Source organism: Microtus ochrogaster, chromosome 8 (assembly GCF_000317375.1).
Source record: "Microtus ochrogaster isolate Prairie Vole_2 chromosome 8, MicOch1.0, whole genome shotgun sequence".
NCBI classification, from domain to species: Eukaryota; Metazoa; Chordata; class Mammalia; order Rodentia; family Cricetidae; genus Microtus; species Microtus ochrogaster.
The window spans coordinates 38,504,646-38,522,156 of NC_022015.1; the positions used below are offsets into that span (position 1 = coordinate 38,504,646).

The window sequence follows — 17,511 nt, forward strand, 5'->3', positions numbered from 1 at the left end:
AAGTGCAGGGCTAGAGAGATGGCTCAGCAGTTAAAAGTGTTTACTGTTCTTTCAGAGAACCTAAGTTTAAAGTCTATCACCCTCTTCTGGCCTTGGCAGGCTCCCACATGTATGTGGTGCACATAAACTCAGACAGGCACACATACATGGGTGTGAAGTACAGAACTGGGCATAGTGGCACATGCTTGTAATCTTATCTCCTGGCAGGGTGAGGCAGAAAGATTGCCTAAGTTTGAAGTCAGCCTGTGCTATATAACAATATTCTGTCTCAGAAAACAAGCCAGGCAGTGGTCGTACACACCTTTAACCTCAGCACTTGGGAGGCAGAAGCAAGTGAGTCTCTTGAGTTTGAGTCCAGCCTGGTCTACAGAGTGAATTCCAGGACAGTCAGGGCTACAAAGAGAAACCCTGTCTTGTGGGGGGGGCGGGTAAGAGAAGGAAGAAGAAAACAAACAAAAACAGAGGTTAAGAGCACTGGCTAGGGCTGGAGAGATGGCTCAGAGGTTAAGAGCATTGCCTGCTCTTCCAAAGGTCCTGAGTTCAATTCCCAGCAACCACATGGTGGCTCACAACCATCTATAATGAGGTCTGGTGCCCTCTTCTGGCCTGCGGTCATACACACAGACAGAATATTATATACATAATAAATAAATAAATAAATTTTTTTTTTTTTTTAAAAAAAGAGCACTGGCTATTTTCCCAGAGGTCCTTAGTTTAGTTCCCAGCACTCACATGGTAGCTCACAACCATCTATAATGAGATCTAGGCCCTCTTCTGGCATGCAGGCATACATGCAGGCAGAACACTACACATAATAAATAAATCATTAAAAAAAAAATTTCCTAACTGCTGTAGTAATCAGCACAAGGATGATCTAGCACATCTGTGTTCCTGGAATAGATTTGAGAACCAGAATAGATCTCACAGTTTTGATCTGTCTGCAAAGGTAGGAGGGTTTATAAAGCTCATGGTTTCTAGACAAGTGCCTTCCCATTGAACTGCATCCCTAGCTCTGTTTTGTTTTTTTTTGTTTTTTTTTTTTAGTAGCGGCCAGGAAAAATACAGTGAAAGAAAATCAAATTTCTACATCCAGAATGAAGGGAACCTGGCACAATATGTGTGTATGAAAAATTAAAAGTCCCAGGAACAAACACAGGCAACATTTTCCTGACTTCACATTAAGCAAATGTTAAGTAGGATGTTAAAAACACAAGAAACAAGAAAAAATTCAAAATCACAAACCATGATCACAAACCATCATCAAAAAGTGAAAAGACAAACTTACAAAATATGTCTGTAAAGGGCTATCGCCAGAATATGCGAAGATCTCTTGAACACCAGGGTAAAAGACAAAATCCAATTTTAAAATGGACTAAAGATCTGAGTAGACATATTGCTCCAAAGATACACAAGCAGCCAGTAGATATTTTGTGAGCCCAGCATATTTAGACAGCACTTCACTGTCTCCTGGATGGTTGGAATCAAGAGGAGAGGCAGTAGCTGCTATTGGCAAGGACTGGGAGCCTTGGACTTCCCCACTCTGGTGGAGATGACAGCCCCACTGGGAAGACTTCGTGGACACAGAGTATTTTACACAGAGGTTTGTGCCTGCATTATCCATAATAATCGCCAAATGGAAAACAGGTCAGATGTATCTACCAGCTGCAGTGGAGTATTCTTTTACCCATAAGAACAAAAATATTGATAAATAGTGTAACATGATGAAATATGTCAATTGGAAGAAGCTAGTCATAGAGGATCACACATACTATGGGTCCACCATGTGAGGTTCTCGGAACAGACAAATCGAAAGAGACAAAGTAGATTAGTGGATGCTGCAGTCTGAGCCGTTGGGGAGGACAGTGAGGCTTCTTTTGAGTCAGAGTGGGGGGCATGTTGAGAAAACAGTTCTGTGACTCTGGTAACCATGGAGCTATTTGTTTCACCTGGTGAATTGTGTTGATCAATTTCAACACAACTTTGAGAAAATGCAGCAGGTGTAGGCCTGAGGATATATATATAGCTCAGTGGTCATTTTGCATGCATGATGCCCTAGGTTTGACCCAGGCAACAATTTAGATTGCTTTTTATTGTTGTGATTTTTATGTGTATGGGTGTTTTGCCTGCATGTGTGTCTGTATATGTACCTGGTACCTTCAGAAGTCAGATCCCATGCCACACAGTGATAATACATGCCTTTAATCCCAGCACTCAGGAGTCAAGGCAGGAGGATCTCTCTGAGTTCGAGACCAGTGTGGTCTACAGAGTGAGTTCAAAGACATCCAGGGGGTGGAGTCAGATCCCATGGGACTGGAGTTGCAGACAGTTGTGAGCTGTTATATGAGTGCTAGGAATTGAACCCAGATCCTCTGGGAGAGTAGCCAGTGCTCTTAATGGCTGAGCCATCTCTCCAGCCTCTTTAATAATTAGATAACTTTTCACATACCTGATTGCAACAGTCATATCTACCTCTTAGCAAAGACTCTTGTTTATTTTGTGAAAGAATGGATGAAAAGGTTAAACCTCCCACTGTGACTCATTCTTCATGTGCTGGTTTTGAGAATCTAAACTCAGCACTTTGTAAATTGTGTGCTGATTCCAGGAGTGGACTGAACACTACCCATCAGCCCTCCCCAGCGCTGATGAAACTTTATGCATGCTTTCTCTGCATTGCTTCTCCACAGTGAAACCCAACCACTTCATGCTATCCATTCAGTTCTCTCATTGAGAATTCTCTCAGACACAAGTTGGATAGAAATTAGCCTCTCATTTTCATTATACTTCTTTCCCTGCTTCTGTGTAACTCTAATCTCAGGCAGGTTTTTTAACCTTTGGCCTTAGTTACTCATAAAGAGAATATTGACCATTCACCTGCCCAAAAGTAAGAAGTCCCATTTAATACCTTCAGACCCTTTGGTTCCTGGGATCCACATTTGTGGCCTTTCCTGTGCATCCTTTTTGCTTCCTTTTCCCCAAGCCCTGTCTGTAATGGCCTTGTGTGCTGTCTACTGTTTCTGAAGAGAAAAATAAAGCCAGCTCTCAATTCCCTGGACCCTGTTCTTAGGAAACCTAATATTGTCAACTGCCCACAATCTCTCAATCGTTGGATTATCTGCATCTGGTTGTTTTGCATAAGAGATACTGACTTCTTAATCACTAACAGTGATTGACGTAACTCCAGCTAACAATGCCAGTTTGGATGCAGTGGGGATTTGTAAGCAGATTGAGAAGTTTTCACCAAGTTATGTTTCTTTCTTTTGTTTTTCACAGGTCATGGTAACTCAGGATTTGAAGGGCAGAGTCGCTATGTGCCGTCCTCTGGAATGTCAGCCAAGGAGCTCTGTGAGAACGACGACTTAGCAACCAGTTTGGTTCTTGATCCCTATTTAGGTTTTCAAACACACAAAATGAATACTAGGTAATTTTAAGTCTTTTACCTGCATAGAACCAGTAACGATGTCAAACTTAAGAAAACAGCTGCTGGTGGTGGGTGCACACCTTTAATCCCAGCACTAGGGAGGCAGAGGCAGGTGGATCTCAGTGAGTTCAAGGCCAGCCTGGTCTGCATAGTGAGTTCCCAGGACAGCTAGAACTGTTACACAGAGAAACCCTGTCTTTAAAAAAAAAAGGAAGAAAGAAAACAAATGATGAATCTTATATTTAGAATTCTAAATGATAATAGAAGTAAAGTTCTTTGATGTAGAACAGTTTTCTTTGAGCCAAGAGAAGCAAGCAGAATCTGGAAAGACGACCTCCTTTCCTTCATGCGCTGGTGGGTCAGTTCATTACCTGCGTTTTCCATAAGTAAGGAGGAACCTGTTTAGAGTCTAAGATGCTCTGTCAGAAGCTACTGCAGCAGTCTTGGAATACCTCATCTGTGATATCGGAGTGTGGGGTCGTGTGTGTGTGGAACAGAGAGAGAGATTCCCTTTCTGAGTGGTGCTAGGCATGCACCATCATGTCCAGCTGTGGTTCTGTGACATCTGAGGTCTCTGACTCTTACTCTAGTTAGATCATCTTAGAAGTTCTTTCTCTTTCTGCTTCTGTGGCAAAGGGTTTTGGATCCAGTGGAATTGGTGCCACTGGGGATTTAGAGATAAGTCACAGACTGGGCCTATTTCTTCTCATCTCCGTCACACATAGAGGTTTCTTGTAGCCTGATGTCCATGACCATCCAGGAAGAATTGGAAAAGCAGGTCAGTGAGCTCTAATTGTCAGGGGAGATAGGAACAAGAAGGAAGCCTTACATACCCTTTCCCCTTTGAGATTTGTCCCTTCTAGAAGTAAAAATGGGGCATAGTTTTTTCTCACTTATCAGCTCTGTTGTATGCCTAGAAAGAATGACAGCACAAAGGTGTCTTTGGAATTCCATGATTCCTGCCACATGAGTCATTCACTGAATGGAAATGAAACATGCAAAACTGCACCCTTGTGCCAACCTACGACCTCACTTACACTGCTTTGAGTCCAGGTCCTTTTCTACTCAGTGAGCTTGTCTCATTATCCTGGAAAATGATCCTGATAGGATTTCAGTCACCCTCTAGTTGTATCCCTGGCTCTCTTGTGTTTTATTTTTAAATAAGTAGATTATTAAGTTATCTCATGTTGGTAACTTCTTGTATGTTGAGATGCAAAGGCATATGAAACATTTCAGAAAGTTATTCCATTAAAAGCACAACAAAAGTTTTAGTGGGTTATGGAAGAATGTCTATTCTGAACCCCAGGCTCTGTTCCAGAGGGTGAAGGGGTATACCTGCCATTGGCTCCCCACTAGGAAGTGTTGTGATTTCTTTTTGAGCCACTGGTGTTTCTCAGCCCATAGACGGAAACTGGGATTCTATATTTCTAACAAGCTTCTGATTTGTATTTAGAGTATTTTAGTCTTAATCCGGGTTTCCTGATCTGTATTTAGAGTATTTTAGTCTTAACCCGGGTTTCCTGATCTGTATTTAGAGTATTTTAGTCTTAACCCAGGTTTCCTGAGACTCACTTAAAACCATGTGGTCACAAAGCAAATAGAGTCTAGAGGGCTAAGGGTGGGACTCACTGGAGCACTCACCTGTCATGAGAAAAGTGAAGAGAGAAAAAAAGAATCTCAGAATTGTCACATTTATGAAGGAGGACTCCTGAGTTAACTGTGTTCTGTTCCCATAGAAGCTGGAGCACCTAAGATCTCAGTGCAGCATTTAAGTCCACTCAGCTGAACCAGTGTGGGGGCTTCTCTATCCCCAACAGCAGGGCCCCAAGGCTCCTCAGGGGTCCTGGTACCGTTGACAGCTTCCTCACACAGGAGTTTCAGCAGCTCCTCCTAAGCTTGTTGAGAAATGCAGTTTCTTCTCTCTTTGTCTCTCTTCCTCTGCTTGCTTCTGGTTCTAGGGATGGCCTCACACCTTCTAAGCAAGACTACCACTGGCCTATATTCTCAGCTCTATTCTCGTCTACCATTTACCTCCACTCTTCATCTTTCAGTGTGCTTTCAGGAATGTGTTTTAAAGAAATAGTAGTTTTATGATTTGAGAATTTACAAAGCCAGCTCTGTTTTGAATGCTTGTGCTCTGACTTTTTATTTATTGATTTTTGGTTTTGAGGCAGGGTCTTGCTGTGTAGCCAAGATTGGCCTTCACATTTACAGTACTTCTGCCTTGGCCTCCTGAGTGCTGTGTTAAAGGCGTGCGGTACCATGCTTGGCTCAAGTGCTGATGTTTCAATCTGAGTGTCCCAGCAGAGCTATATCATGAGAGCATAGTAAACATAAAACACAAATTTCTATTTGCTGAGATTTTTTGAGTTGCTTCTTGTCAACTATGAAACTTACATTTTCTTTGTTGCAATAGACAAGGGCAAGAGAGATGGGTTAGTGGTTAAGAGCACTGGCTGCCCTTCCAGAGGACCCAAGCTCAATTCCCAACACCCAAATGGCAGCTCACAACTGTCTGCAATTCCAGTTCCATGGTACCTGACATCCATGGCAAAACACCAATGCACATAAATTAAAAGGGAGTTGGGGTTAGACGGTGGTGGCACATGCCTTTAATCCCAGCAGAGCCAGGCAATCTGAGTTCAAGGCCAGCCTGGCCTACAGAGCGAGTTCATAGACAGCTGGGACTACATAGAGAAACCCTGTCTCAGGTAGGGGTAGGTGGTTAAGAGCAGGTATAGGTAAAAGAATTGATGTTTGTGAAGCAAGAATTATTGTCTGGAATTTTTACTTTGAAACTTTTCCTGATTTTTTTTTTTGTCAAGCTAAAGTTACGTAAAGTCTTAGCCTTCCATCATTATAGCTGTGTAATAATTATCCTGCCATGTGTTTTCCTTATGCATATTCTCTCCTGGATGTGCATTTATAAATTATATATCATTTTAGAATTTGATGCTTAGAATATATATAAATTTTTTTGTGGATCAGTGGTAAAGGGGAGAAAAGATTTTAACAACCTGGCATTGCTATGTGTGGAATATCCTTGTGGATTCATAAAATTGTAAATATTGGTGTTTTAAGATTTGTGCTACTGTGAGTGTTTAGAGACAATGAATACAGATTATACAAATGGTCTTTACTGTTGTTTGTTTTGCATTTGTATAGTGCTTTTCCTTCAAGGAGCTCAAGACATATTTCAAAAGCTGACGGGTTTTCTCACAGCAACCCTGCAAGGTAGGTAGCTCATGTTTCAGATGCAAGGCACCAGCCCATGGTTCTGTCCTTAGTAATGTGCCTTAATGCTAAGCCATTGGCCATGTCATTAAAATAGAACGTCTTTTTAATGATTTATTTTTGTTTTATGTGCATTGGTGTTTTACCTCAGCAATCTCTAAGTTCAGCCAGAGACCCTATTTGAATACATAAAATGGAGAGTGATGGAGGAAGGTACCCAGTATCAACCTCTGGTCTTCACATGCACATTTATATGCATCTACACATGCAAACATGCATGTGTACTACATGCATGCAGAGGAAAAGAAAAAAGGAAGAGCTTAGGTGATTGTTGTAGTAATTGATGATTTAACCATCAAGATTATAGTTTTTTTCTTTAATCTTTGATGTACTAACCATGCTGACTATAGGATACCAGTTCCTTGAGATCTCTTCAGTTGGATACATAGCTCAAGAATTGTGATGGAGAGCTAGAGGTGATAGCTCAATGGTTGAAAGCACTGGTTACTCTTGCAGAGGACCCAGGTTCAGTTCCTAGCATACTTTACAACTATCTGTACCTTCATTCTAGGGAATCTGACTTCTCTTGTGGATATACATGTGGTGCACATATATATATGCAGGCCAAACACATAATACACATAATTTTAAAATTTTTTAAAAAGAATTGTGATAGATAATTAAACTTGCTATCTTAATTTCTTTCAGATTTCGGCCTATTAAGGGAAGGCAAGAGGAGCTAAAGGAAGTAATTGAACGCTTTAAGAAAGATGAACACTTAGAGAAAGCCTTCAAATGTTTGACTTCAGGTGAATGGGCACGGCATTATTTTCTCAACAAAAACAAAATGCAGGAGAAATTATTCAAGGAACATGTAAGTTAAGTGTATTAATGCTGCTAACCTATGTCCAGATGAGTAGAAACTAGTAGTTGAAGCAGGAAGGTTGTCACAAATTTGAGGCCAGCCTGGACTACAGGGTGAATTTGGAAAAGCTAGACTACAACGTTGAGGCTCTATCTCAAAACAAATCAACAAAACAAAACCCATAGGCTTACAAGTAAACTGAAGCCTGACTATTCATGAGCACTGAGAATTTAAGTCTAATAGTGATTGATGGTGGTGGTTTACAGAGCCTCAGGTTGAACTCAGGGCCTTGCACATGCTGGACACTGCCACTGGACTAGTACCAGCTCCTTGAGTTAGTTTTCATCAAAGCACTGAATGTAAAGGACTGTAGTGCGGAAGGTGGCGTGGCTGATAATCCAAGAAAAAAAATCTTCATTTAGGAGTGCAGTCCATTCTGAGCTTCTAGAGAGCAGAGCCATTCCATTGGGTGCTCACAGAAGTGAATGTTGAGACTGAAACTAATTTTTTCTTTACTACCCGATAGTTTACGTTGTTGTCAGTGGTATGCTTTTATAATTCTGAGAGAGTCTAGCAGAATAGATAATTGTTATCACATTTTTCCCTGCTTTAGGTCTTTATTTACTTGCGGATGTTTGCGACTGACAGTGGATTTGAAATATTGCCTTGTAATAGATACTCTTCAGAACAAAATGGAGCCAAGATAGTTGCAACAAAAGAGTGGTAATTATTAAACTAGTCAAAACTCAGTGTACTTCTGTTTAAAGATTTCTGACATTGTCCTTGAAATAGTAAGAAGTCATGGTCAGCCAGAGCCAGTGCTTCCTTGAGGGACAGTGCAGTACTCTGACCTGCTGATTTAGGGGTAGTGAACTCAGAACTCTGGGTGACCTGGTTGCATCTCTAGGCCACAGTGTGTTGAGTCTAAATGACTACTCCATATTGGACTGCTGAAAGGTGGAGGGTGCAGGGTCAGTTACCTGGCTTCCAGGGTCAGGCTGAAAGGTTGGGGATGAAGTATTAGCAACCTGAGGTCAGTTTACAGACAGAGACACTTGAAAACGTTAACCTGCTTAAAAACATGCATGCATACCAGATTAAATACAAATAGTAAAGACCATTTTTATTCCCAGCACTCAGGAGACAAAGGCAAGCATATCTTGTGAGTTCAAGGCCAGTCTGGTCTGCATAATAACGAGTTCCCAGCCAGCCAAGATATACAATGAGACTGCCTCTAAATAAAGTCAAACCTCAGTAAGAGGCTTACAAGCCATAGAGGAGAAAGAAAGAGGAGAGAGAAGGTGTAGCTTTCTTTCCTATTAATAATGCCTGTTCCCTTACTATGGTAGTATGTCCCAGGAAAAGAAAGTAGTCCCTGTGACCCTTAATGTCCTGGAGAAACAGGGAGTCCCACTGACCCTTACCTTATGTCCCAGAAGAAACGGGCAGTCCCTCTGACCCTTACCATATATCCTAGGAGAAACAGGCAGTCCCTCTGAAAGGTTTTGGTGGGTTTTTTGAGGGGGGGTGGCCTTGTTTTGTTTTGGTTTTGTTTTTTTTAATGGTTTTTCAAGCCAGGATTGTTTTCCCTGTGTAGTCCTTGCTGTCCTGAAACTCGCTCTGTAGACCAGGCAGACCTTGAACTCACAGACATCCATCCATCTTACCTCTGCCTCCCAAGTGCTGGAATTACAGGCGTGTACAAACACCATCCAGCTCTGACAGTTCTTTAGAATTTCAATAGCAAAAATTTGAGAGGTCAGGTAACCAAAAATAGAATGTACAAAAGAACATTATTCCCAAGTAAGCCCCTGGGGTGTATTTGAAGGTACTCTGCCTTAGATTGTGATTGAGGTGCTGACTAGCTCTGGTGGCTCATGTGTTGCAGATGGCAGGCTTGAGATCTCATTTTGCAATAAAGTAGCCACTGGCCTCCTAGAGTCCTGGAAATGTAGTCTGTCTCCAGAGCTCACATTGTGTTCTCTTTTTCATTTGTAGTTCCCATAGTGACTGTCTGCTAAAATAGTATATGTTATACTATTGGATATGTGGACTTAAAATATTTTGAGAGGAATTTCACCTCTTTTTCCTTGATGTGGCCACTAGGAAACTTAAGCTTGTAATTTGTGCTTGCAGAAAATACTACTAGATGAAGACAAAGTTCTGGGCCCTCATATCCCACCACTGTGGGACCCATTTGCAAATATGTAATACTGTACAGTGAGTAGTTGGGCTTTGCCTCCTGTGAGATGCTGATCCAGGCACTGCAGGGTGTTGAGAGTCACAAGTGGCACAGTACCTGGCCTGGAGGAATTTCCGTTCTCTCAGGGGGATAAGGCAGATAAGAAATGAGGCCGTGGGGCTCCAGAGAAGAAGAGAGGGTCCTCAGGTACACTCTGTGTCCGTCAGCAGAGTATGTGGAGCCAGGGCTGATCAGTTTCTGCTATTTAGTGGGAAGGCTTAATTTATTAAAAGAAGCCTTATTATAATTACTAGTAATTTTTATCACATATTTTAAATAGGAAACGAAATGACAAAATAGAATTACTGGTGGGTTGTATTGCCGAACTTTCAGAAATTGAGGAGAACATGCTACTTAGACATGGAGAAAACGACTTCAGTGTCATGTATTCCACAAGGAAAAACTGTGCTCAACTCTGGCTCGGTCCTGCTGCATTTATAAATCATGGTAAGCTGCCTTTTGAGGCGTCTACGCTGTGTGGGCTGGCTGCCCACGGCTAGCGTGGCCTGGCCATACTCAGGGGAGTTTGGAATGGCCGTTGTCTTCAGATTTATTAAATATGCCCAGTGTAACTTGAGACCTAAACTGATGGAAATTGTGAAGTTGTCTGGAAAGCCTTTTCAGATTCTGTAACTTCGTGTTTCAGATCTTATCAGCAGTTAATTGACTTTCTCTTTTGGACATTTTTCAGATTGCAGACCTAACTGTAAGGTAAGCATAAAAGAAAACCAAATACCTCAGATTCTATGTCTGCTTTGGGTGTGAGACTCTTAACAGGTTACTTCTATTTCAGTTTGTGTCAACTGGCCGAGATACAGCATGTGTGAAGGCTCTGAGAGATATTGAACCTGGAGAAGAAATTTCTTGTTACTATGGAGATGGGTTTTTTGGAGAAAATAATGAGTTCTGCGAATGCTACACTTGTGAAAGGTAAAGGATCATATTCCCCACTTGAACTTCATGACTGTCATGATGTTATGGTGCTGACCCTGCCCGACCATCCACATCATGTGAGCGTAGAGCTAGCACATGTGCTCTGTAGCACAGCACCCTACAGTGTGAGAAGCAGAAGCACATGTGATGCAGCTGTTACTAGTGGGTCACCATGCAGAAGTGCTCAGGAGAACAGTAAGTGTGGAAAAAGACAGTGGTGAGTATAGTTAAAGTTTCTACATAAGTTGTACATACATCACTAGAGAAATTTTGGAAGATAAAATCTGATGATAGACCCTCAAAATAAGATCTGAGTAAGTCAGGCAGTGGTAGTACATGCCCTTAGTCCTAGCACTCAGGAGGCAGAGGCAGGCGGATCTCTGTGAGTTTGAGGGCAGCCTGGTCTACAGAGTGAGTTCAGGATAGTCAAGGCTACACAAATGGAACCCTGTCTCCAAAACCAAAAATCTGAGTAAAAAGAATTGTGATGTTAGCTGTTAAGGTATAGGTACCGTTCTTTTCATGATAAATTGTGTGAGGCATTATATTTGGAATTGACCAAAACTATTTTAAAGGTTATAAAATAGTATATATAGTGACAACCAAGTCAAAAAAATCTAAAGAACATTAGGGGAAGCCAGGCATAGTAGCTTATGCCTATAATCTCTGTACTTGGGAGACTGAGGCAGATGCATTAGAAAAAATTCAAGGTAAGCCTAGGTTACATAGCAAGCTCTCTTTCAAAAACGAACATGAAAGAAACCTAGTCCCCAGCACCAAACAACAGTCAAAAAAGGTTAGGGGAGCAGTTGATACAGGGCTGTGTAGAGCACAGGAAACACTGGAAAGATCCCAGAGTTGTATTAGGGGCTGCTGTGGTGGCACATGCCTGAAATCCCAGCACTCAGAAGGTGAGGCAGGAAGATCTTAAGTTCTGGTCATTCTTGGTTCATAGAGCATATGAGACCCTGTTTTTTTAATTAAAAAAAAAAAAGCTAGGTAGATAGTAAAGATTATTTTTTATAAAGCGAGTGATCAAACGATTTATTACTTAGGAATAGACAATAGCCAACAGAGTTCTAAAACAAGCAAGTGTGTATGGCATCTTAGTGCACATGGGAAGAGAGTGCTGCTTGTCCTCCTGGAGAGAATAAGTTAAACTCCAAAATAAAGTTTAAAAACAATATAAAATGATTAGGAAAATACCTTCCTAGGAGCTTAAGAGACGGCTCAATGGGGGCTGGAGAGATGGCTCAGCGGTTAAGAGCATTGCCTGCTCTTCCAAAGGTCCTGAGTTCAATTCCTGGCCACCACATGGTGGCTCACAACCATCTGTAATGATGTCTGGTGCCCTCTTCTGGCCTGCAGGCATACATGCAGACAGAATATTGTATACATAATAAGTAAATAATTTTAAAAAAAAGAGAGAGACGGCTCAAAATTCAAGAGCATGTATTATTCTTCAGAGAACCCAAGTTTAGTTCCTAACACCTATGTAGGGCTGTTCCTGCTACTACAGGGGAACTGCCTCCTCCTTTGTCCTCCGAGGGTGTGTGCATTCATATGCACGCACATAATTAAAAAGAAAATAAATCTTTACCAAAAAATTATCTGAGCTAAGCATGGTGACACACACTTTTAATCCTAATACCCAGAAGGCAGAGGCAGGCAGATCTCATGTGTATTAAAGGCCAACCTGGCCTACATAGACAGATCTTGTCTCAAAAAAAAAAACAAAAAAACAAACAGTTTCTATCTAACTTTAGGGTTTTGAAGATCTTGATAACATTAGTAAATCAAAAAAATGCTTGAAGCCGGGCAGTGGTGGCGCACGCCTTTAATCCCAGCACTCGGGAGGCAGAAGCAGGTGGATCTCTGTGAGTTCGAGACCCGCCTGGTCTACAGAGCTAGTTCCAGGACAGGGTCCAAAGCCACAGAGAAACCCGGTCTCGAAAAACCAAAAAAAAAAAAAATAAAAAATAAAAAAAAAATGCTTGAATGACCAGATTCTAGTCAAAGAGATACCTGACCAACTGAGTGCGTACTGTTCTTTCCAAAGGACCCAAGTTCCAGTACCAGCCCCTGTGTCAGGCAGCACAACCCTCAGTAACTCTAGCTCCAGAGGATCTGATGCCACTTCTGGCCTCTCTAGGCATCTGTGTGAGCATATATGTGAGCGTGAGCACTTGAATGTGCATACACACATTAGTTACCACAGAACATTGAAAACACTCATGCATGTTCTATGGAAGTGTGAGCTTTCAAAACATGTTCATTGCAGGCTTACACAGAAACACATATGATACAAGAAAATTAAAGTGCTGGGTAAAATGGTAGTGTGGTATCTTAGTTTTGCTTGAAAAGAAATATAAATGAAGAATTGGCTACATAGTATATCTACAGATACAGGTCCACAGGCAGCTAATGAATGATTGAGACATTCATTGTAAGTATAGTTTTAAAAGTGGTTTTGGCCTGCTGGAGTGATGGTTCAATAGTTAAGACCACTGACAACTCTTCCAGAAACACACATGGCAGCTCACAACTGTCTATAACTCCAGTTCAAGGGGACCCGAAACCCATGATGAAATACTAATGCACATAAAATAAAATTAAAAAATTTAAAGTGTTTGTGGTAGATGCATGCTAGAGCTCCCTGAGAACTCTAGAGCTGGTAGTTGTCTTGTGGTCGAGGTCTCAGCAGTTCATCTCAGCCCTAGACCTGATGTGGCCAAGTACCCTCAGCAGCCAAGTTTGTTTTAAGTAGTCTGCTCCATTTATTTGACCTTTGCTGTTTTCTCTTTCAGACGGGGAACTGGTGCTTTTAAATCCAGAGTAGGACTGCCTGCGCCTGCTCCTGTTATCAATAGCAAATACGGACTCAGAGAAACAGATAAACGCTTAAATAGGCTTAAAAAGTTAGGGGACAGCAGCAAAAACTCAGACAGTCAGTCTGTCAGCTCTAACACTGACGCAGACACCACTCAGGAAAAAGACAATGCAAGTAAGTAAGGGAGCTTTACCATAAGGTGCTGGTTACAGTCTTCATTGCTCACAAAGCATGCTTCAGTAGTTTTGAAGCTCTAAATACTGATAGAACTGGGACTTGAGGCTTCAGCTGCAATGCAAGTAATAGAAATGCTTTGAGTCCATAGCAGTTTGTGTCCACTCCACATTCAGGGCCAACCTCTATATGTATTTTTGAATACTTGGTATTGAGTGTTGAAGTATTCAACATATGTTCCAGAACCATCATCTTTGAGGAACACATTTTCAAGACATCAGTGATGGTAAAATGGTGTTTTAGGCGCTGCAAGAGCTTGGCTAGTTAATCAGGCTGCTTATGTCCATCTCCAGCCAGTCTAGGAACAGGATGGACTCAGAGTTCAATATGCTTCAAGGCTTCCATCTTTTTACTACTTGCTTAGCTGTTTTTGAAGTGCATCAGCCTGGTTCAGTATGCTCAGAAGGATGCCAGAGGAGTATTTTGATGTGGCTGTGCTGTGGGGTGTGTGATTACCACTGTAGGAAGTAGCAAGCCAGATGAAAAGGAAAAGGAAGCAAGCTGTGAGCTGCTAGTTCTATGTTAGTGGAATTTCTCATAGGGGTGGTAGTGAATAACAGAAAAAAAAAAGAAAAGAAACACTCCATAGACCAAAGACAGCACAGCAACTATGGAGCTTGAAGTGTGGGACATCTGTGGCTGCTGTCCTTCATCTGGGTAACACTGGTGTTCTCTAGATGCCTCTACAACAGCATGTTCTCCTTCTGACGTGTCTCAACCAGAGTCGTCTGTGAGAAAGGTTTGCCTTGGTTGCCCAGAGTGCCTATTTCAGGACTTTAGTGTCCAGGGACTCTGAGCACGTAAGAGCCCCCTCAGGCACTGGGTGTTCCAGGATCTTCTCCATGCCTTCAGGTGTTTTCAGTCCATACACGGGTACTACCTTCCCTTGCAGAAAAAAAATTTTTTTTTTTTTTGGTTTTTCGAGACAGGGTTTACTCTGTGGTTTTGGAGCTTGTCCTGGAACTAGCTCTTGTAGACCAGGCTGGTCTCGAACTCACAGAGATTCGCCTGCCTCTGCCTCCCAAGTGCTGGGATTAAAGGCGTGCACCACCACCGCCCGGCTCCTTACAGAAAATTTTGAAGAAAGGGGACGGTGTCTCCATGATGGCAAGTGCCACTGCGTGGGTATCTGAATCTGCTTGCTACTTGAAGTCCAAAGCCAGGCATAGCCTCTAGTATAAAAGCAATAGTGTAGCTCAAATTCACACTTCTTAGCTGAGCCCAAAGTGAACAAAGAGGAGGTGTTAGTCTCTCATTCACTGTTGACTGTTGGTTCTATTAATAAAGGCAGTGTAATGAACTTTGTTTTCTTGAGTCTGGTTCCTTGAAGACACTGGAGGCTTGTGAAGCCCATTTCATAAATACTTACATGGAAACACTGAGGTGTATGCTGCCTTCCAGACAGCCACAAAGCTGCTCTCAGAGAATGGCTCTGATGAAGTGAGAGAGTTCCTGTGTTTTTGTGTATGAACTTGATCACTAGAATATACATTTTAAACTCAGCACACCATTTAGCTTAAATATGTAAGCTTTAAGTACTTAAATACAAATAGTTTCTGAAGGGGTTGTGTGTGCTGATATGTTACAACATGAGAAATATTTATTACTCAACCCAGTAGTTTTTGGAGAAGTACCAAGATGTGGGTGGTTCTGGACCCTCCTGGAGAGCTTATGCCTCATCTCGAAAACAAGTGCAAAGTCACAGCTTTTTCTCAAGGGCAGAAAGACTGCATAGCACCTTTGAGCTGTAGTCTCAGCACTTTAGAATAGAAAGCTCACCCTTGCTAGTGGCTGCTTATGTTAGGTGATTGATTTGCAGCGTGAGTGGTAGAGTAAGCCAAAGCTGTCATTGATCTGGAAGCATGGCCCAGGGGTCAGAGGGAACAAGGCCTGGGAATTCTCTTTCCCACTCTCATGTCTGTCCATAAAGATGGTCCTACAGTGCTTAGGGTTTTGATGACATCTAGAAGTGTATGGGTCAGCCACATCGTGTGTCCCTTCACCCTCTACAACTATTGTGCATCAAATCATGCTCACATAAGTACTTCTCTATTTCTTACATACATTTTAACCGTTTCTTTTTACTTTTTACTTTGTTTTGCCTGGAGAGTGGAGGCATGACCCATGTCACATGTGTGGAGGTTAAAGAATAAGTCAGTACTGTCCTTCTACTGTGTTGGTCCCAGGAATGGAGCTCAGGTTATCAGTTATCAGGCTTTGCCTGCACATGCGTGTACCTATTACATGTTGTTTTTTAAAAGACATGGTCTTACTAGATAGTCCAAACCATACACTCAAGTACTCCTGCCTCACCCTCTATGTGTTAGGATTTAGAGATGTTGGTCCTCGCTTGCCTTTTTACACGTTTTCTTCAAGTCTGTATTTGTGCTTATGCTTCATCTTTACCCTGTAAAAAAGGAAGTGAAATAAAAACAGGCTGAGAAAAGCTAGTGAGCATCAGAACTTCCTCCTAGGCCTTCAAGCATGCCTAGTGTGTAGCCAGGGACTGCTTTTGCTCTCCCTGCTTCTCTTTCCCCTGCCTTCACCTAACAATTTGGCAACATTGCTACCTAGGCATGAGGAAAACATTTGTGCTTGACACAAGGCTGAGATATGATGTCCTAAGAGCTTCAGCTTAGCTTTCTGCTTTAGCACCCAGGAGTGGAGGCAGCAAGAAATCCCATATCCAAAGTGAGTCTTCCACTCACTAAGCTCCAGTACCCTTTGGAGGATCCTGGATTTCCAGGCCTTGGTGACTCTGATAATGAATGATAAGTTGTGTGAAACACGAATACTCAAGCAGCACCCAAAGCTGTAGACAGTCACTGCCCAGGGCCCAGCAGACGGGCCAGTAGGGTGCGTTTGTGTGGGCTGAAGGAGCACCTGGCTGGCATGAAGGCAGCGCTGCCCCTTCTCTGTGACAGTGCTACTTCTAGTTGATGTGTACTGCTGCCAGGCCTGCCTTTCCATTCAGTCACTCACGTCAGGCAAAGGGACTTGTGCCTGGAAAATAGGAGATTTTCAAGTGCTGCTGAGGGTTTTCTGTTTCCTAACTCAGACATGGTCCTTGTGACAACTTGACTCGCATGCACTGCCAGCCTAGCTTGAGAGCTCAGGAGAGCACTGGTGTTCTTCTGTCATGTTTCTTCACGGTGCACACTAAGTGTCATACTTAGGGTTTAAATGACACCTTGGAGCCACCACAGTCAGTGGCCATACAATGTCTCCTGAGTTTGGACTGAAGCCATATTACAGGCAACATAATGGTGATCTGAAACTCAGGGTCTGGGGCCACAACCAAGCCCAGGTCCCACTTCTTAGCAGATGGAGTTTTGGGACCTACCAAACCATGAGAGCTTGGTTCCTTCATAGGTGTGGTAAGAGCCCCTTTAGGTCTTCATATGACTTGTGCACAGTGTCTGGCATGTAGCAGGAGGAATGTACACCCCACCAAAGTTACCATCCGTGATATACACTTGGGTTTATTAATCAAAAGAGAGTGCCTGCACCAAGGGCACGTCTGCCCTGAGTCTCAATACACTAAATTTGTCATTGTGGCTACCAGCGTCTTCCGCTAGCCTTAACATCACTGAATCTCCACCCCTCCCCCCACTCACATACACACAAGTGTCTGCATACTGATTGGCCCCTGGCATTCTAGGAGAGTCTTGGGTACATTTCTCTGCTCATTTTTCTCTGGGAGCTTACCTTTTCACTGGGCTTTGGATGAGATGGTACTTTTTTTTTTTTTTTTT

At 42.4% G+C, this 17,511-nt stretch overlaps 1 protein-coding gene across 4 annotated transcripts in view; it reads left to right on the forward strand.

The window, feature by feature from the left end:
* Kmt5b (lysine methyltransferase 5B) overlaps positions 1 to 17,511 on the forward strand; it is a 42,597-nt gene that overhangs the window by 19,429 nt on the left and 5,657 nt on the right. For all 4 annotated transcript variants that reach the window (XM_013347934.2, XM_026781216.1, XM_005351624.3 and 1 more), the window contains 8 exons: positions 3,271 to 3,418; positions 6,584 to 6,652; positions 7,361 to 7,526; positions 8,131 to 8,240; positions 10,040 to 10,206; positions 10,451 to 10,470; positions 10,553 to 10,689; positions 13,500 to 13,696. In XM_013347934.2, the coding sequence (XP_013203388.1) occupies positions 3,271 to 3,418; positions 6,584 to 6,652; positions 7,361 to 7,526; positions 8,131 to 8,240; positions 10,040 to 10,206; positions 10,451 to 10,470; positions 10,553 to 10,689; positions 13,500 to 13,696 (1,014 nt within the window). The remainder of the gene's footprint in view (positions 1 to 3,270; positions 3,419 to 6,583; positions 6,653 to 7,360; positions 7,527 to 8,130; positions 8,241 to 10,039; positions 10,207 to 10,450; positions 10,471 to 10,552; positions 10,690 to 13,499; positions 13,697 to 17,511) is intronic.